This window comes from Oncorhynchus gorbuscha, linkage group LG19 (assembly GCF_021184085.1).
Source record: "Oncorhynchus gorbuscha isolate QuinsamMale2020 ecotype Even-year linkage group LG19, OgorEven_v1.0, whole genome shotgun sequence".
Classification (NCBI taxonomy): domain Eukaryota; kingdom Metazoa; phylum Chordata; class Actinopteri; order Salmoniformes; family Salmonidae; genus Oncorhynchus; species Oncorhynchus gorbuscha.
In genome coordinates, this window is record NC_060191.1 from 1,001,030 (window position 1) to 1,022,778 (window position 21,749).

General features: G+C 41.3%; 1 protein-coding gene across 2 annotated transcripts in view; it reads left to right on the forward strand.

The window, feature by feature from the left end:
- The window catches only part of LOC124006283 (carboxypeptidase Q-like), a 54,362-nt gene extending 35,974 nt beyond the window's left edge, over window positions 1-18,388 (forward strand). For both annotated transcript variants that reach the window (XM_046316204.1, XM_046316205.1), the window contains exons 5-8: window positions 3,681-3,792; window positions 5,894-5,985; window positions 8,084-8,285; window positions 18,234-18,388. In XM_046316204.1, the coding sequence (XP_046172160.1) occupies window positions 3,681-3,792; window positions 5,894-5,985; window positions 8,084-8,285; window positions 18,234-18,388 (561 nt within the window). The remainder of the gene's footprint in view (window positions 1-3,680; window positions 3,793-5,893; window positions 5,986-8,083; window positions 8,286-18,233) is intronic.
- The last annotated feature ends 3,361 nt before the right edge of the window (window positions 18,389-21,749 follow it).

Consider the following 21,749-nt stretch of genomic DNA (forward strand, 5'->3'; position numbering starts at 1 on the left):
GCAGTGGTAGTAGCAGTATAGCAGTGGTAGTAGCAGCAGTATAGTAGTGGTAGTAGCAGCAGTATACTAGTGGTAGTAGCGGTAGTAGCAGCAGTATAGTAGTGGTAGTAGCAGCAGTATAGTAGCGGTAGTAGCAGCAGTGTAGTAGTGGTAGTAGCTGCAGTGTAGTAGTGGTAGTAGCAGCAGTGTAGTAGTGGTAGTAGCAGCAGTATAGTAGTGGTAGTAGCAGCAGTGTAGTAGTGGTAGTAGCAGCAGTGTAGTAGTGGTAGTAGCAGCAGTGTAGTAGTGGTAGTAGCAGCAGTGTAGTAGTGGTAGTAGCAGTAGTAGCAGCAGTATAGTAGTGGCAGTAGCAGCAGTATAGTAGTGGCAGTAGCAGCAGTATAGTAGCGGTAGTAGCAGCAGTATAGTAGTGGTAGTAGCAGCAGTATAGTAGCGATAGTAGTGGTAGTAGCAGCAGTATAGTAGCGATAGTAGTGGCAGTAGCGCCAGTAGCGGCAGTATAGTAGCGCCAGTAGCAGCAGTATAGTAGTGGCAGTAGTAGTAGCAGCAGTGTTGTAAGAGTAGTGGCGGTAGCAATAGTAGTGGCAGCAGTAGTGGTAGTAGCAGCAGTGTTGTTGTAGTAGTAGTAGTAGTATCAGCAGTGTTGTAGTGGTAGTAGCAGCAGTGTAGTAGTGGCAGTAGAAGTATCAGCATTGTTGTAGTAGTAGTAGCAGCCGTATAGTAGTGGCAGCAGTAGTAGTGGTAGTAGCAGCAGTAATAGTAGCAAGAGTAGTAGCGGTAGCAGTAGCAGTAGTAGTAGCAGCAGTATAGTAGTGATAGTAGTGGCAGTAGTAGTAGCAGCAGTAAGAGTAGCAGCAGGATGTGAGGACAATAGGGATGTAGTTCATCATATCTTACAAATGGAGAAGACGATGGGGTAGATATATTTTAGGCAGTTCACTGGGGAAATTCATCAGCTTAGATTTCAAGGCTCTTCTCTTTTTCAATTTGAGTATGAAAACTATTTTCAAAGGAGAAAGTGTGTTCCATTTTGATTTAGCCTACACTTTAAACCTTGGTGTGTGAAGGTCCTGATACATCAGCTTCCATGATTAGTCTGAAGGGTTTTCTGACGGCATGCGTCCGTTGTTGATAAAAACGAATAATGTACTTCAAATGTATTTACTCATCATAATTGAGGGGTTTGGGACTCACTCTGCCAGTCCTAGTTTAATCATCATAATTGAGGGGTTTGGGACTCACTCTGCCAGTCCTAGTTTAATCATCATAATTGAGGGGTTTGGGACTCACTCTGCCAGTCCTAGTTTAATCATCATAATTGAGGGGTTTGGGACTCACTCTGCCAGTCCTAGTTTAATCATCATAATTGAGGGGTTTGGGACTCACTCTGCCAGTCCTAGTTTAATCATCATAATTGAGGGGTTTGGGACTCACTCTGCCAGTCCTAGTTTAATCATCATAATTGAGGGGTTTGGGACTCACTCTGCCAGTCCTAGTTTAATCATCATTTAATTGAGGGGTTTGGGACTCACTCTGCCAGTCCTAGTTTAATCATCATAATTGAGGGGTTTGGGACTCACTCTGCCAGTCCTAGTTTAATCATCATAATTGAGGGGTTTGGGACTCACTCTGCCAGTCCTAGTTTAATCATCATAATTGAGGGTTTGGGACTCACTTGCCAGTCCTAGTTTAATCATCATAATTGAGGGGTTTGGGACTCACTCTGCCAGTCCTAGTTTAATCATCATAATTGAGGGGTTTGGGACTCACTCTGCCAGTCCTAGTTTAATCATCATAATTGAGGGGTTTGGGACTCACTCTGCCAGTCCTAGTTTAATCATCATAATTGAGGGGTTTGGGACTCACTCTGCCAGTCCTAGTTTAATCATCATAATTGAGAGGTTTGGGACTCACTCTGCCAGTCCTAGTTTAATCATCATAATTGAGGGGTTTGGGACTCACACTGTCAGGCCAAGTTTCTTTTGATTGGTATTGAACTCATTCCACTATTTAGTGGCGTAACGATGGGAGCTGTTGAATCATGTCCTATTGGAGGTCAGTCTGGTTATTTTTAGCCACGATCGCTGAGTCTACAGTATATTCCCACCAAAATCCATACCAATGACTTTGCACACTCCTGTATTGTCTCTTGGACAAGAGACTGGTTGAAGACTTGAAGTCCTCTTCATGGAAGAAGGGAATATTTTTAACACATGGCACACACTGAGTGATGGGGGGTAGTTTGGTTTATTTTCAGCGTCTACACAAAGGCTCCTCACCCCCTTCGGCCCCCCTCCTCCCTCTCTGTTTGGCACACTCCCATGTCTACCGACGACAGCCAACATCTGGAAAAGTTTGTTCTCAAACTTATTTTTCCTTCTGACCATTGTGAAGTGAATACATTTTCTTCATCAGACTTTTTTGTTTCCTTCTATTTATGTTGTGAACCTTTGATGTTCTCCTTAGACATTTGACTACATTTCGCTACAACCGCAATAACATCTGCTAAATGTGTATGTGACCATTAACATTTGATTTGATATCCCATAAAGCTCTGGGGAAATGGAGTGCACTAGATACTGTAGGGAATAGGGTATCATTTGGGATGCACACTGAGTAGGATGCTGACTGTTGACCCCTATGCAGCTACACTACATTTGTAGTCCCAGACAGCCACAGGTGACATATTTCATTCTTTAGCTTGGAATGTCCGGTTCACCAGTCTTCCTTTGAAACCGAACCTGTGGCCTATAATGCCTGTACTGCTCTCCAGTATGTAAGGTATTACAGAGCCCAGGTCTGCTAGCCCTCATTCAGGTGGTGCTACGGTGTGTTTTGTTTGAACCTTTAGCATCCTCCTGACGTTTTATCATTAGTAGGATCCTGCTGGTTGTTGACCCCTCGGTAGCTATTGGCTACAGACATGGTTGTCCAAGAGAACCACGTGTGAAACCTGGACTTTCCGGTTCACCATTCTTGCTTTGAAACCAACCTCTGTCTGACCTACACTATAATGAATGGTTGTATTGATCATCCATGTAACTTAGTAGTGATCTCAGGTAGGGCTGGGAATTGCCAGGGACCTCACGATACGATATTATCGCCATACTTAGGTGCCAGTACGATATATGTTGCGGTTCTATATGTATTGCGATTCGATACTGTGATTTGATTGTGATTCGATGTTCCAGACATATTGCTCACTATACTGTATGTCTGCTGCAGAGAGACAAGAGAGAGCCATGAAAAAAACATGTTTTGATCAGTCATGAAAATAAAATATCTGAAAACAAATTGGCTCCCTAGTTTAGAAAGATGGAGAACAAGCTATGAAGGAAAAATGAGCTTTTGGTGCAGGTACCGTCAACTAGAGCAAAAATAATATTGTTGATACGATATAGCATAAAAAATAATATTGTCGATACGATATAGCATAAAAAATAATATTGTCAATACGATATAGCATAAAAAATAATATTGTCGATACGATATAGCATAAAAAATAATATTGTCATACGATATAGCATAAAAAATAATATTGTCGATACGATATAGCATAAAAAATAATATTGTCAATACGATATAGCATAAAAAAGAATATGCCGATATGTAACTATCAATTTTATAATCCCCCCCCCCATATCATTAATCCTAGGTACGCTGTCTGTCCCCCTCTTCAGGTGGTGCTTCTCAGTGGTCATCTGGACAGCTGGGATGTGGGCCAGGGGGCCATGGATGATGGTGGTGGAGCGCTCATCTCCTGGGAGGCCTTGTCTCTGCTTAAAGACCTGGGTAAGAACCTGGGAGGCTCTTTCTCTTCTTAAAGACCTGGGTAAGAACCTGGGAGGCCCTTTCTCTTCTTAAAGACCTGGGTAAGAACCTGGGAGGCCCTTTCTCTTCTTAAAGACCTGGGTAAGAACCTGGGAGACCCTTTCTCTGCTTAAAGACCTGGGTCAGAACCAGAAACTGGGAGGCCTTGTCTCTGCTTAAAGACCTGGGTAAGAACCTGGGAGGCCCTTTCTCTACTTAAAGACCTGGGTCAGAACCAGAAACTGGGAGGCCCTTTCTCTGCTTAAAGACCTGGGTAAGAACCTGGGAAGCCCTTTCCCTGCTTAAAGACCTGGGTCAGAACCAGAAACTGGGAGGCCCTCTCTCTGCTTAAAGACCTGGGTAAGAACCTGGGTGGCCCTTTCTCTGCTTAAAGACCTGGGTCAGAACCAGAAACTGGGAGGCCCTTTCTCTGCTTAAAGACCTGGGTAAGAACCTGGGAGGCCCTTTCTCTGCTTAAAGACCTGGGTCAGAACCAGAAACTGGGAGGCCTTGTCTCTGCTTAAAGACCTGGGTAAGAACCTGGGAGACCCGTTCTCTGCTTAAAGACCTGGGTCAGAACGAGAAACTGGGAGGCCTTGTCGCTGCTTAAAGACCTGGGTAAGAACCTGGGAGGCCCTTTCTCTGCTTAGGACTAGGTCAGAACCTGGGAGTCCCTGTCTCTGTCTAAAGATCTGGGTCAGAACCTGGGAGTCTCTGCTTAAAGACCTGGGTAAGAACCAGAACCTGGGAGGTCCTACTGTTCCCTACTTATACTGAACTACGTTTGATCAGGGCCCCTAGTCAAAAGCAGTCCACTATTTTTATTTATTTCACCTTTATTTAACCAGGTAGGCATTTGTATAGGAAACAGGGTGCCATTTAGGATCTAGACTATGTATCTGGAACATAATCCACTATCTCTGAAGCTCTTATTGACATGAGCCTCAAAAAAAGATGTGTGTTTTGTATTGAGTCTATTGGCATCTTTTGAAGCTGTTTTGTGATCAGGGGCCTTATATCAGGGGCCAAGCGTCTCAGAGTAGGAGTGCTGAATTACGATCAATCAGTTTAGCCTTTTACATCACTATGAATAAGATAACATGGACAGGAGAGACCTGGTCCTAGATCAGCACTCTTGGTGACGTACACTTGAAAATGCATTTAAACTGCTGTTTGCTGACTCATATAGCAATTAGCATGGCTTACTTCTTCATTTTTTTCTGGTCATTGTTCAGTTAATAAAGTATGACTTTTTCCACATGAAGTGTAATTAGACACGTAAAGTAGACCACCGAGCTGTTTGTGCTCTCTGACTGAAAGCCTTAACGTTGACTTGAGAGAATATTTCCTTTTTCCACTAATGTTGCAATGGAAAGTTGAATATGTGAAGACATTTTAATGTCTGGACAATAATAACCAGTCGCTGCTTTATTGTTCATTCTTGCGGCTGGTTGGATGCATAGTAAAGTACTTGGCTGGAATATGCTCAGCTTTGCCCACTATTAAAGAAGAGGACCTATCATCAATGAAACCTTTAGTCAAGATGAAGCCACGGAACAATAATTGGTCCCTTGGGCTTTGTTCATCTACGTCCCAAATGGCACACTATTCCCTATATAGTGCAGTACTGTTCACCAGGGCACAACAGTAGTGCACTACATAGAGAATAGGTTGCCATCTGGGACGCAACTCTAGACATAGCACTGATGTCAGATGAGGGTGTAGGCTACAGAGTTATATTAGAGAACCTCTATGGGAAGGGAGTGGCCTGCTGTCCTTTGTAGCCCACATAAAGTAGTAGCCTGGGGGGGGGGGTCACTTCTAGAATAACACACAGGCTGAAACCCAAATCAGATAAGTTGTCTCTGGAAGTCCTCTCTGTGAATGGGGCTCATCATTGCAGTGAATGTAGGAAATATTGACTAGAGTCTGGTGAATAGGAATGTTCTGCTGAATATGTGGAATATTAAACAGCCCAAGGGTTGGTGAGGAAAAGGGAATCCATTTGTTGTAAAGCTCTTTCTGTATTGCTGCTTTGTTGAAATGGTTGTGGCCCATGTATGAATTGTGATTGCGTGTCCAGGTCTGCGACCCAGAAGAACCCTCCGGACAGTGCTGTGGTCTGCAGAGGAGCAGGGAGGGGTTGGAGCGCAACAGTACTTCCAGCTTCACAAGGTACCATTCTACCATGGTGCATCTTGTTGGCTTTTTCCTGTCCATTTAACTTGTACACCCTCACCATTATCCTCCTGTCATACAGTACATCCTATAGCCCTCAAACTCAACTCTGGACCTGGAAGTCCGTTCCACTGCTTTGTTTCATTGTTCCCCTCTAATCAGTGACTGATTTAGACCAAATGAGCAGGCTGCGGAACTCGTAGGGTCAGAGTTGACTAGAAATGTCCTATAAGCTCCTTTTTTGGCTAGATTTAAGACTTCTGTTCTCACAGCTTTAGATTCTTACACACACACACACACACACATAGGGGTCCACTGGGTAGACAATGTCATACAAACCATTGAAACAGCACAACTACTATGTGGTCGTTCTTACATTTTGAATCGTTGACCCCAGTCTCCTTCAGATTGAGTGCGTACCGGTAATAGTGTTTTATTATCAATAGCTGATGGCTTTTCATCTACATCAGCTTGTTCTTTGCCAGTCAACATGTGGTAGGTACTGGCTTCATTCAGAGCGGTACACAGAAATGTAAACTGTTGTCAGATCTACTGTAGGAGAGCCACTGGGATGTAGGGCACTGCACAGATTGTTTAAGTCAGAATGGAGTCGAGACCACACTGTAACTGAATACCAGCATTCTGGGAGCGTGGTGCTTTTTGTGCATTCTAATGTGAACGGAATCAGAATGGCCAGAGGTTAGAGGGGAACAGAGGGTTCACATCCTGACTCTGACCAGAGACCCACCTTCTCCCTGGCCTGCACTGGTTCCAACTACATACCATGGATTTCCTCAGATTCCCCCGAAAAGCTTCAGTATACAACACTAAATGTCCACTACATTACATCAGTGGTATTCAATCTTATTCAGCAGGGACCCCATTTTTTTCCACCAGAATTTCTGGGGACCCCTTTTTTTCGCTCTAATTTCTCGTGACTCCACCCCAAAAATTATGACCAAACTTTAAAAATTGGTACGTTTCGATTCTTACATCAACAAATAACCTTCAATTCATTACACTTTCATCTCTTATCAAAATGAAAATAAACCAATAAATACATTTACTCAATAAAATGTTATTTTCCTAATGATCTTTCTCAAAAATGTTTGTATATTGTCCCCTACAATAATCTGTTGTTTAAATGTTTGTTTCCGCGCCCACGACTTTGAAGAGCACTGTCTTAGATCCAGTCCAGCTACCCCTGCATTCAGATGTTTGCAGCAAACGTTCCCGTCGTGTTTATCAAAGAGGAATCTGCATTGACCATCATGGAGTTGATGTTTCTATTCCACTTTGTGGGACATTCTATGCTCTCTCCCTTGCAGAAGCGTAGTTGTCCGTTAGTGTCTGAATGGGGGGTGATGGTCCAGTCTTTTCCCCCTACTTCTCTCACATCCTGGTAAAACTGTTTAGCTCGAACGCTGGCTAAATATATCAACAGCTAGGAGAGATGAATGTACAAATGTATTTCTCTGTGTGTTGGGCACAAAATGGCACAAAACATCTGGCACAAAATGGTTGTCGTGCATCACCCAACAGTGCTACACGTTTATGGTTGAAGAGGGGAGTTTCCCACCTTACTATATACACTGATCAAAAAAATAAAGGGAACACTTAAACAACACAATGTAACTCCAAGTCAATCACACTTCTGTGAAATCAAACTGTCCACTTCGGAAGCAACACTGATTGACAATAAATTTCACATGCTGTTGTGCAAATGGAATAGACAACAGGTGGAAATTATAGGCAATTAGCAAGACACCCCCAATAAAGGAGTGGTTCTACAGGTGGCAACCACAGACCACTTCTCAGTTCCTATGCTTCCTGGCTGATGTTTTGGTCACTTTTGAATGCTGGCGGTGCTTTCACTCTAGTGGTAGCAAGAGACGGAGTCTACAACCCACACAAGTGGCTCAGGTGCTGTCTCACTAGAGTGAAAGCACCACCAGCATTCAAAAGTGACCAAAACATCAGGACGTTTTTCATTTGCCAGAGAACACTAAGATTGGCAAATCATTGATTGGAAAAGCACAATATAAATCCAATCAATGATTATTTACGATTGTATACCTATTCTGCTGTCCCCCAGGTGAACATCTCTAACTTTAACCTAGTGATGGAGTCTGACCAGGGTACCTTCACCCCCCTGGGGCTGCAGTTCACAGGCTCAGTCCAGGCCCGGGCTGTCATGGCTGAGGTGATGAAGCTACTGAAGCCCATCAACACCACCACCCTGGAGGAACACGGAGAGGGACTTGATATAGAGATGTGGATGGATGCCGGCGTGCCAGGTGTGTAGACTACCTTCTATTGTCTGTCTGAGTCAGTAGGAGCCAGGTGTGTAGACTACCTCCTGTTGTCTGTCTGTCTGAGTCAGTAGGAGCCAGGTGTGTAGACTAGTCTGTCTGTCTGAGTCTCCAGGTGTGTAGACTACCTTCTGTTGTCTGTCTGTCTGAGTCAGTAGGAGCCAGGTGTGTAGACTACCTTCTGTTGTCTGTCTGTCTGAGTCAGTAGGAGCCAGGTGTGTAGACTACCTCCTATTGTCTGTCTGTCTGAGTCGGTAGGAGCCAAGGTGTGTAGACTACCTCCTATTGTCAGTCTGTCTGAGTCAGTAGGAGCCAGGTGTGTAGACTACCTTCTGTTGTCTGTCTGTCTGAGTCGGTAGGAGCCAGGTGTGTAGACTACCTCCTATTGTCTGTCTGTCTGAGTCAGTAGGAGCCAGGTGTGTAGACTACCTTCTGTTGTCTGTCTGTCTGAGTCGGTAGGAGCCAGGTGTGTAGACTACCTTCTGTTGTCTGTCTGTCTGAGTCGGTAGGAGCCAGGTGTGTAGACTCTCTTCTGTTGTCTGTCTGTCGGAGTCAGTAGGAACCAGGTGTGTAGACTACCTTCTGTTGTCTGTCTGTCGGAGTCAGTAGGAACCAGGTGTGTAGACTACCTTCTGTTGTCTGTCTGTCGGAGTCGGTAGGAGCCAGGTGTGTAGACTACCTTCTGTTGTCTGTCTGTCTGAGTCAGTAGGAGCCAGGTGTGTAGACTCTCTTCTGTTGTCTGTCAGTAGGAGCCAGGTGTGTAGACTACCTTCTGTTGTCTGTCTGTCGGAGTCGGTAGGAACCAGGTGTGTAGACTACCTTCTGTTGTCTGTCTGTCTGAGTCAGTAGGAGCCAGGTGTGTAGACTCTCTTCTGTTGTCTGTCAGTAGGAGCCAGGTGTGTAGACTCTCTTCTGTTGTCTGTCTGGGAGATATGCTGGGGAGGCTTCCTCGTAGTCTATTTGACTCTTGTTCCACCTGTGTCTCTTTGACCTTTGTCAAATTAACAAGCCATGTTCCCCTTCTGCAGAAGTGCTTTTGACCTTTTTAAAGAGGATGTAGCACATTATTTCTAGACCAATTGAAGATTCAGTTCCACATTGTCTCTGTGGTCATTTTTGTGGAATTGATCAGTTTCTCAAATAATGTAGAAGTGAAATATGCCCTGTACTCTGATTTAAAAAGAATTAGCGTTGCTACAGTATGTAGGCAACCAGATCATTTGGTCTGACAGGGAAGAGGAAGTGTATTATGAAACACATCCCCAGTAATGTATTTGTTGTGCTGATATTTGCTGACAGCAGAAACTTGTCTGTAGACTAAATAAAGAGAGAGAGATGGCCTCAGCCTACCAGCCTGTGTTAACTCTAACCTACTTCATTAACATGGGTGTCATCCAACACAGTTGTTTTGGGATCCCTTAAAGCTGAGGTGGAGATAAACAATGAAGCTCATTACGAACTGGGAGAGGATGTTTTAGAATTCATAAAGTGTCTCAGAGTAGGCTAGATGTGCTGATCTAGGATCAGGTCCCTCCCCGTCCCATCCATATAATCTTATTCATTATGATAGAAAAGACAAAACTGATTCTAGATCAGCACTCCTACCGTACGCTGAGACGCTTTATGACCACAGGCCCAGACCTCTACAGTAGTCTATTGTTGATGAGCCCACGTCTCCCTCCATCAGTCCAGCTAATAGATGAGTCTTTGACTGTCCTCAGCCTTACCCAGACACAGTGTAACCACACCTGTAAAAAGACTTGTTATAACAGATCAGCCTTCTACTGTAAAGGAAGTGTTTCAGGAATGACATCACCTTCTCTCAGTGGAAAAGTAACTATTGTGGGTGGATGAATGGTGTAACCAAGAGGGAGGGGCTGTTCACTGTGAGGGTTCAGAAAGCAACAGGGTTAAACAAATGAATCCCCGGACCAGCTGTCCAAACACCTCCCTCTCATTTCACAAAATGGCAAAAAGTCTGTGTTAGTCCCAAATGGCACCATATTCCCCATATAGTGCACTACTTTTGAACAGGATACATAGGTCTCTGGTCAAAGGTACTACACTATGTAGGGCAGAGGGTGCCATTTGGGATTCACACTAAATGTAATGCAGCCTAAATGTAATGCAGCTCCATCCAATGACCTTTCACTACACACATTCCTTCATTTTTCCAGAGTGAAAATGTTGTTGCTTTTTCTCTCTGTTACAGTGGATTTGGGAACATGGTTGAGACTCCAGTTGCTTCCCACATCAGTACCACCAGTCTCTCTCCTAGCATTGTCTCTCTATTTCACTTCTGAGTTGTCCTTACAAATCAACATAAAGGGGAAAGGACATAACAGTCTCTCTGTCAGGTAGAATACAAGACAGAAAGCTAGATGTTTAACAGTCTCTCTCTGTCAGGTAGAATACAAGACAGAAAGCTAGATGTTTAACAGTCTCTATCAGGTAGAATACAAGACAGAAAGCTAGATGTTTAACAGTCTCTATCAGGTAGAATACAAGACCGAAAGCTAGATGTTTAACAGTCTCTATCAGGTAGAATACAAGACAGAAAGCTAGATGTTTAACAGTCTCTCTGTCAGGTAGAATACAAGACAGAAAGCTAGATGTTTAACAGTCTCTCTGTCAGGTAGAATACAAGACAGAAAGCTAGATGTTTAACAGTCTCTATCAGGTAGAATACAAGACAGAAAGCTAGATGTTTAACAGTCTCTATCAGGTAGAAAACAAGACAGAAAGCTAGATGTTTAACAGTCTCTCTGTCAGGTAGAATACAAGACAGAAAGCTAGATGTTTAACAGTCTCTATCAGGTAGAAAACAAGACAGAAAGCTAGATGTTTAACAGTCTCTCTGTCAGGTAGAATACAAGACAGAAGGCTAGATGTTTAACAGTCTCTCTATCAGGTAGAATACAAGACAGAAAGCTAGATGTTTAACAGGACATAAGTCTCTCTATCAGGTAGAATACAAGACAGAAAGCTAGATGTTTAACAGTCTCTCTATCAGGTAGAATACAAGACAGAAAGCTATATGTTTAACAGGACATAAGTCTCTCTCTGTCAGGTAGAATACAAGACAGAAAGCTAGATGTTTAACAGGACATAAGTCTCTCTCTATCAGGTAGAATACAAGACAGAAAGCTAGATGTTTAACAGTCTCTCTATCAGGTAGAATACAAGACAGAAAGCTAGATGTTTAACAGTCTCTCTATCAGGTAGAATACAAGACAGAAAGCTAGATGTTTAACAGTCTCTCTATCAGGTAGAATACAAGACAGAAAGCTAGATGTTTAACAGTCTCTCTATCAGGTAGAATACAAGACAGAAAGCTAGATGTTTAACAGGACATAAGTCTCTCTATCAGGTAGAATACAAGACAGAAAGCTAGATGTTTAACAGGACATAAGTCTATCAGGTAGAATACAAGACAGAAAGCTAGATGTTTAACAGGACATAAGTCTCTCTCTGTCAGGTAGAATACAAGACAGAAAGCTAGATGTTTAACAGGACATAAGTCTCTCTCTGTCAGGTAGAATACAAGACAGAAAGCTAGATGTTTAACAGGACATAAGTCTCTCTCTGTCAGGTAGAATACAAGACAGAAATCTAGATGTTTAACAGTCTCTATCAGGTAGAATACAAGACAGAAAGCTAGATGTTTAACAGTCTCTCTATCAGGTAGAATACAAGACAGAAAGCTAGATGTTTAACAGTCTCTCTATCAGGTAGAATACAAGACAGAAAGCTAGATGTTTAACAGTCTCTCTATCAGGTAGAATACAAGACAGAAAGCTAGATGTTTAACAGTCTCTCTATCAGGTAGAAAACAAGACAGAAAGCTAGATGTTTAACAGGACATAAGTCTCTCTCTGTCAGGTAGAATACAAGACAGAAAGCTAGATGTTTAACAGTCTCTCTATCAGGTAGAATACAAGACAGAAAGCTAGATGTTTAACAGTCTCTCTATCAGGTAGAAAACAAGACAGAAAGCTAGATGTTTAACAGGACATAAGTCTCTCTGTCAGGTAGAATACAAGACAGAAAGCTAGATGTTTAACAGGACATAAGTCTCTCTCTGTCAGGTAGAATACAAGACAGAAAGCTAGATGTTTAACAGGACATAAGTCTCTCTCTGTCAGGTAGAATACAAGACAGAAAGCTAGATGTTTAACAGTCTCTCTATCAGGTAGAATACAAGACAGAAAGCTAGATGTTTAACAGTCTCTCTATCAGGTAGAATACAAGACAGAAAGCTAGATGTTTAACAGTCTCTCTATCAGGTAGAATACAAGACAGAAAGCTAGATGTTTAACAGTCTCTCTATCAGGTAGAATACAAGACATAAAGCTAGATGTTTAACAGTCTCTCTATCAGGTAGAATACAAGACAGAAAGCTAGATGTTTAACAGTCTCTCTGTCAGGTAGAATACAAGACAGAAAGCTAGATGTTTAACAGGACATAAGTCTCTCTATCAGGTAGAATACAAGACAGAAAGCTAGATGTTTAACAGGACATAAGTCTATCAGGTAGAATACAAGACAGAAAGCTAGATGTTTAACAGGACATAAGTCTCTCTCTGTCAGGTAGAATACAAGACAGAAAGCTAGATGTTTAACAGGACATAAGTCTCTCTCTGTCAGGTAGAATACAAGACAGAAAGCTAGATGTTTAACAGGACATAAGTCTCTCTCTGTCAGGTAGAATACAAGACAGAAATCTAGATGTTTAACAGTCTCTAAGGTAGAATACAAGACAAAAGCTAGATGTTTAACAGTCTCTCTATCAGGTAGAATACAAGACAGAAAGCTAGATGTTTAACAGTCTCTCTATCAGGTAGAATACAAGACAGTAGATGTTTATACAAGAAAACAAGAAAGCTAGATGTTTAACAGGACATAAGTCTCTCTCTGTCAGGTAGAATACAAGACAGAAATCTAGATGTTTAACAGTCTCTATCAGGTAGAATACAAGACAGAAAGCTAGATGTTTAACAGTCTCTCTATCAGGTAGAATACAAGACAGAAAGCTAGATGTTTAACAGTCTCTCTATCAGGTAGAATACAAGACAGAAAGCTAGATGTTTAACAGGACATAAGTCTCTCTCTGTCAGGTAGAATACAAGACAGAAAGCTAGATGTTTAACAGGACATAAGTCTCTCTCTGTCAGGTAGAATACAAGACAGAAGATGTTTAGATGTTTAACAGGTAGAATACATTAGATGTTTAACAGTCTCTATCAGGTAGAATACAAGACAGAAAGCTAGATGTTTAACAGTAAGTCTCTCTGTCAGGTAGAATACAAGACAGAAAGCTAGATGTTTAACAGGACATAAGTCTCTCTTCAGGTAGAATACAAGACAGAAAGCTAGATGTTTAACAGGACATAAGTCTCTCTCTGTCAGGTAGAATACAAGACAGAAAGCTAATGTTTAACAGTCTCTGCAGGTAGAATACAAGACAGAAAGCTAGATGTTTAACAGTCTCTCTATCAGGTAGAATACAAGACAGAAAGCTAGATGTTTAACAGGACATAAGTCTCTCTCTGTCAGGTAGAATACAAGACAGAAAGCTAGATGTTTAACAGGACATAAGTCTTGTCAGGTAGAATACAAGACAGAAATCTAGATGTTTAACAGTCTCTATCAGGTAGAATACAAGACAGAAAGCTAGATGTTTAACAGTCTCTCTATCAGGTAGAATACAAGACAGAAAGCTAGATGTTTAACAGTCATTTGATCAGGTAGAATACAAGACAGAAAGCTAGATGTTTAACAGTCTCTCTATCAGGTAGAATACAAGACAGAAAGCTAGATGTTTAACAGGACATAAGTCTCTCTCTGTCAGGTCAAGACAGAAAGCTAGATGTTTAACAGTCTCTATCAGGTAGAATACAAGACATACAAGACAGAAAGCTAGATGTTTAACAGGACATAAGTCTCTCTGTCAGGTAGAATACAAGACAGAAAGCTAGATGTTTAACAGGACATAAGTCTCTACAAGACAGAAAGCTAGATGTTTAACAGGTTTTGTTGTGTCAGGTAGAATACAAGACAGAAAGCTAGATGTTTAACAGGACATAAGTCTCTCTCAGGTAGAATACAAGACAGAAAGCTAGATGTTTAACAGACAGAAAGCTAGATGTTTAACTCTCTGGGTAGAATACAAGACAGAAAGCTAGATGTTTAACAGGACAAGACAGAAAGCTAGATGTTTAACTCTCTCTCAGACATAAAGCTAGATGTTTAACAGTCTCTCTATCAGGTAGAATACAAGAAGAAAGCTAGATGTTTAACAGTCTCCTATCAGGTAGAATACAAGTAGATGTTTAACAGCCTCTACAGGTAGAATACAAGACAGAAAGCTAGATGTTTAACAGGACATAAGTCTATCAGGTAGAATACTAGATGTTTAACAGGACATAAGTCTCATCAGGTAGAATACAAGACAGAAAGCTAGATGTTTAACAGGACATATCTCTCTCTGTCAGGTAGAATACAAGACAGAAAGCTAGATGTTTAACAGGACATTTCTCTGTCAGGTAGAATACAAGACAGAAAGCTAGTGTTTAACAGTCTCTCATCAGGTAGAATACAAGACAGAAAGCTATGGTGCAAGACAGAAAGCTAGATGTTTAACAGTCTCTATCAGGTAACAAGACAGAAAGCTAGATGTTTAACAGTAAGTCTCTTGTCAGGTAGAATACAAGACAGAAAGCTAGATGTTTAACAGATCAGGTAGAATACAAGCTAGATGTTTAACAGTAACTCTATCAGGTAGAATACAAGACAGAAAGCTAGATGTTTAACAGTCTCATATCAGGTAGAAAACAAGACAGAAAGCTAGATGTTTAACAGGACATAAGTCTCTCTGTCAGGTAGAATACAAGACAATAGAAACAGGAATAAGTCTTTCTGGCAGGTAGAATACAAGAAATTTAGATGTTTAACAGGACATAAGTCTCTCTCTGTCAGGTAGAATACAAGACAGAAAGCTAGATGTTTAACAGGACATAAGTCTCTCTCTGTCAGGTAGAATACAAGACAGAAATCTAGATGTTTAACAGTCTCTATCAGGTAGAATACAAGACAGAAAGCTAGATGTTTAACAGTCTCTCTATCAGGTAGAATACAAGACAGAAAGCTAGATGTTTAACAGTCTCTCTATCAGGTAGAATACAAGACAGAAAGCTAGATGTTTAACAGTCTCTCTATCAGGTAGAATACAAGACAGAAAGCTAGATGTTTAACAGTCTCTCTATCAGGTAGAAAACAAGACAGAAAGCTAGATGTTTAACAGGACATAAGTCTCTCTGTCAGGTAGAATACAAGACAGAAAGCTAGATGTTTAACAGTCTCTCTATCAGGTAGAATACAAGACAGAAAGCTAGATGTTTAACAGTCTCTCTATCAGGTAGAAAACAAGACAGAAAGCTAGATGTTTAACAGACATAAGTCTCTCTGTCAGGTAGAATACAAGACAGAAAGCTAGATGTTTAACAGGACATAAGTCTCTCTCTGTCAGGTAGAATACAAGACAGAAAGCTAGATGTTTAACAGGACATAAGTCTCTCTCTGTCAGGTAGAATACAAGACAGAAAGCTAGTTTAACAGTCTCTCTATCAGGTAGAATACAAGACAGAAAGCTAGATGTTTAACAGTCTCTATATCAGGTAGAATACAAGACAGAAAGCTAGATGTTTAACAGTCTTCTATCAGGTAGAATACAAGACAGAAAGCTAGATGTTTAACAGTCTCTCTATCAGGTAGAATACAAGACATAAAGCTAGATGTTTAACAGTCTCTCTATCAGGTAGAATACAAGACAGAAAGCTAGATGTTTAAAGTCTCTCTATCAGGTAGAATACAAGACAGAAAGCTAGATGTTTAACAGGACATAAGTCTCTCTATCAGGTAGAATACAAGACAGAAAGCTAGATGTTTAACAGGACATAAGTCTATCAGGTAGAATACAAGACAGAAAGCTAGATGTTTAACAGGACATAAGTCTCTCTCTGTCAGGTAGAATACAAGACAGAAAGCTAGATGTTTAACAGGACATTGGCATGTCTCTCTCTGTCAGGTAGAATACAAGACAGAAAGCTAGATGTTTAACAGGACATAAGTCTCTCTCTGTCAGGTAGAATACAAGACAGAAATCTAGATGTTTAACAGTCTCTATCAGGTAGAATACAAGACAGAAAGCTGATGTTTAACAGTCTCTGCATCAGGTAGAATACAAGACAGAAAGCTAGATGTTTAACAGTCTCTCTATCAGGTAGAATACAAGACAGAAAGCTAGATGTTTAACAATAGAAAACAAGACAGAAAGCTAGATGTTTAACAGGACATAAGTCTCTCTCTGTCAGGTAGAATACAAAACAGAAAGCTAGATGTCTTAGAATACAGACATAAAGCTAGATGACTGTCTCTCTGTCAGGTAGAATACAAGACAGAAAGCTGATGTTTAACAGTCTCTCTATCAGGTAGAAAACAAGACAGAAAGCTATGTTTAAGGACATCTTCTGTCAGGTAGAATACAAGACAGAAAGCTAGATGTTTAACAGGACATAAGGACCCTCCACACAGGTAGAATACAAGACAGAAAGCTAGATGTTTAACAGGACCATAAGTCTCTCCTGTCAGGTAGAATACAAGACAGAAATCTGATGTTTAACAGTCTGTCAGGTAGAATACAAGACAAAAGCTAGATGTTTAATATCAGGTAGAATACAAGACAGAAAGCTGTTTAACAGATCTCCGTGTCAGGTAGAATACAAGACAGAAAGCTAGATGTTTAACAGGACATAAGTCTCTCTCTGTCAGGTAGAATACAAGACAGAAAGCTAGATGTTTAACAGACATAAGTCTGACTAGAATACAGGTTCAAGACAGAAAGCTAGATGTTTAACAGGACATAAGTCTCTCTGTCAGGTAGAATACAAGACAGAAAGCTTGGTAGAATACAAGACAGAAAGCTAGATGTTTAACAGGACATAAGTCTTACAAGACAGAAAGCTAGATGTTTAACAGTCTCTCTCTCAGGGTAGAATACAAGACAGAAAGCTAGATGTTTAACAGGTAGAATACAAGACAGAAAGCTAACTGTTTAACAGTCCTGTCAGGTAGAATACAAGACAGAAAGCTAGATGTTTAACAGGACATAAGTCTCTCTCTGTCAGGTAGTACAAGAATAGAACAAGGACATAAGAGGTAAATACAAGACAGATGTTTAAAGGACATAAGTCTCTCTGTCAGGTAGAATACAAGACAGAAAGCTAGATGTTTAACAGGACATAAGTCTCAGTCTGTCAGGTAGAATACAAGACAGAAAGCTAGATGTTTAACAGGACATAAGTCTCTCTCTGTCAGGTAGAATACAAGACAGAAAGCTAGATGTTTAACAGGACATAAGTCTCTCTCTGTCAGGTAGAATACAAGACAGAAAACTAGATGTTTAACAGTCTCTCTGTCAGGTATACAAGACAGAAGGCTAGATGTTTAACAGAACATTAGATTTCTTCCTAGCAGCACCTTGGGAATGTTCGTTCAACGTCAGGAAGGGCCACTGCATCGTGCTGTTTCCAAATGGAAACTGTACAGGAACCTGATTGCCAAGCTAAACATAACTGCTACCAGATGCACTTATACTGCTCTGGTTCCCCCTGCTCCTACTTACATTCACTTGCAAAAGAAATGGGAAAGCATAACATAATGGGTTTGTAATTAACTCTGGGTTTAGCTTTGTCAACAGTGATCATTTTGAGAATGTGATTTGATTAGAATCTCATTGTCTCTTTAGAAGTTAGAATACAGTATGCACTGCACATTTAATCAGTCATAATGGTACGTTCAAGGACTCAGAGACACACAAACCAACCAACCAACCATAGTTAATACATTGACGGTTTTGTTGTGTCTGTCCTCCAGGAGCCAGCCTGCACGTTGCAGACAGTAGATACTTCTGGTTCCACCACACCAACGGGGACACCATGTCTGTTCAGAGCCCCATAGAAATGAACCTGTGTTCGGCCCTCGGTGGTGGCCTACGAGTGGCTGACCTGGAGGAGATGCTGCCCAGGTAGTCCACTAGGACTGTCCTGCATCCCAAACTCACCCTATCCTCTGTGTAGTTTTGGGAGAAGAATGCACTATAGGAATATGGTGCCATAAAAATGCTTTACTGTTGTTTGTCCTCCAGAAGGGCTTCCTGCAGTAACCTCTCTGTGAAATTATACCCCACTCTGGTTAAGTGGCTAAAGAAGAATTAATAGTGTGTATAAACCACACAATGTACAAAATGGAATGAAGAAGTATTTCTGGCATATTATTTCCAGTCAATGTCTTTTATAATGAACACATATGTACTGTATGTTTCATGTTGACTGTCATTATGTCTAATCTGCCAATAAAGCTGTGCATTAATTAGACCAAGGTGCATGTGTATTTTGACTCTCATTCATAGATGGAAGAGATTAAGGGGGACTTTTCTGACAAACAGCCCAATTAGACCAAATCTAAAACTTGACCTTTAACCTAACCTTAACCTAATTTTGACCAATTCTGAAATTCAACATTTGTGTGCTGGTCAGACTTAGTTTTTTCCGGGCTTGGGAAGTTTAGACACAGGAAGTGATGGGGGTGGTCCAGACTGGCCTGGTGACCGACAGGATAAACTGGTTTACAAGGTGATAGCTTTATGACTTCCCTCTTCTCACCAGACCAGGCTATTCTATACTGAAAAAAATATAAACATGAAAGTCTTGGTCCCATGTTTCATGAGCTGAAATGACAGATCCCTGAATTGTACTATATACAAAAAGCTTCTCATATTTGTGCACAAATTTGTTTACAACCCTTTTCGTGAACATTTCTCCTTTGCCAAGAAAATCCATCCACCTGACAGGTATGGCATATCAAGAAGACTGATTAAACTGCATGATATGTGCACCTTGTGCTGGGGACAATAAAAGTCCACGCTAAAATGTGCTATTTGTGTCACAACACAATGTCACAGATGTCTATTTTAGATGTCTTGGCATGCTGACTGCAGGAATGTCCACCAGACTGTTATAGATGTCATCTTTATTTCTCTACCATAAGCTGCCTCTGACTATTAGAGAATTTGGCAGAATGTCCAACTCCTCTCAACCAGACCACATAACCACGTATAGATGTCTCTCCTCTCACCAGACCAGACTATTATGAAATGTGTTTGTACAAAGTAAGAATTTCTGCAGAAACTGTCAGATCCCGTCTCAGACTATCTATGATGTCCCCCCCACGGTCTTGACCTGACTCAGTTCAGACTATTATTTGAGATTTTTCACTTTATTTAACCAGGTAGGCTAGTTGAGAACAAGTACTCATTTACAACTGACCTGGCCAAGATAAAGCAAAGTGTTCAACACATACAACAACTCACCAGAATAAACAAACAGACTATTATAGATGTCTCTCCTCTCAATGAGACCAGACTATTATAAATGTCTGACTCCTCTCATGGCCAGACCAGAAGTGTGCTATTATAGATGTCTCTCCGGTTTCAACAGACCAAGATGGTGTATAGATGTCTCTCCTCTCAACAGACCTCATGGTGGACTATATATAGATGTCTATGGACAACGAACTTAAATGCATTTTATCCATGGCAATTTGAATCCACAGAGATCCTGAGACGAGATCCTAAGGCCCATTGTCGTATAATTCGTCCTCCACCATCACTGTTATAGATGTCTCTCCTCTCACCAGACCATCTATTATAGATGTCTCTCCTTCCATAGGCTACATACAGACCAGACTATTATAGATGTCTCTCCTCTCACTGTTAGATGTCTCTCCACCAGACTATTATAGATGTCTCTCCTCTCATCAGACCAGAGGTAAATTATACTGGTTTTCTGATGTCTTCCTCTCTGACCAGACAGACTATTATAGATGTCTCTCCTCTCAGATTTAGGTCTCTCCTCTCACCAGACCAATTAATTTATAGATGTCTCTCCTCTCATTTGTGGGGCAGACCAGACTATTATAGATGTCTCTCCTCTCATCAGACCAGACTATTATAGATGTCTCTCCTCTCACCAGACCAGACTATTATAGATGTCTCTCCTCTCACCAGACTATTATAGATGTCTCTCCTCTCACCAGACTATTATAGATGTCTCTCCTCTCACCAGACTATTATAGATGTCTCTCCTCTCACCAGACCAGACTATTATAGATGTCTCTCCTCTCACCCAGACTATTATAGATGTCTCTCCTCTCACCAGACTACCAGACTATATAGATGTCTCTCCTCTCACAGACCAGACTATTATAGATGTCTCTCCTCTCACCAGACCAGACTATTATAGATGTCTCTCCTCTCACCAGACTATTATAGATGTCTCTCCTCTCACCAGACTATTATAGATGTCTCTCCTCTCACCAGACTATTATAGACCAGACTATTATAGATGTCTCTCCCTCTCAGACAGATGTCTCTCCTCTCACCAGACTATTATAGATGTCTCTCCTCTCATCAGACCAGACTATTATAGATGTCTCTCCTCTCACCAGACCAGACTATTATAGATGTCTCTCCTCTCACCAGACCAGACTATTATAGATGTCTCTCCTCTCACCAGACTATTATAGATGTCTCTCCTCTCACCAGACCAGACTATTATAGATGTCTCTCCTCTCATATTATAGATGTCTCTCCTCTCACAGACCAGACTATTATAGATGTCTCTCCTCTCACCAGACTATTATAGATGTCTCTCCTCTCACCAGACCAGACTATTATAGATGTCTCTCCTCTCACCAGACTATTATAGATGTCTCTCCTCTCACCAGACTATTATTATAGATGTCTCTCCTCTCACAGACCAGACTATTATAGATGTCTCTCCTCTCACCAGACTATTATAGATGTCTCTCCTCTCAGACCAGACTATTATAGATGTCTCTCCTCTCACCAGACCAGACTATTATAGATGTCTCTCCTCTCATCCAGACTATTATAGATGTCTCTCCTCTCACCAGACCAGACTATTATAGATGTCTCTCCTCTCACCAGACCAGACTATTATAGATGTCTCTCCTCTCACCAGACTATTATAGATGTCTCTCCTCTCAGACCAGACTATTATAGATGTCTCTCCTCTCACCAGACCAGACTATTATAGATGTCTCTCCTCTCACCAGACCAGACTATTATAGATGTCTCTCCTCTCACCAGACCAGACTATTATAGATGTCTCTCCTCTCACCAGACTACTATTATAGATGTCTCTCCTCTCACCAGACTATTATAGATGTCTCAGACTATTATTATAGATGTCTCTCCTCTCACCAGACCAGACTATTATAGATGTCTCTCCTCTCACCAGACCAGACTATTATAGATGTCTCTCCTCTCACCAGACCAGACTATTATAGATGTCTCTCCTCTCACCAGAC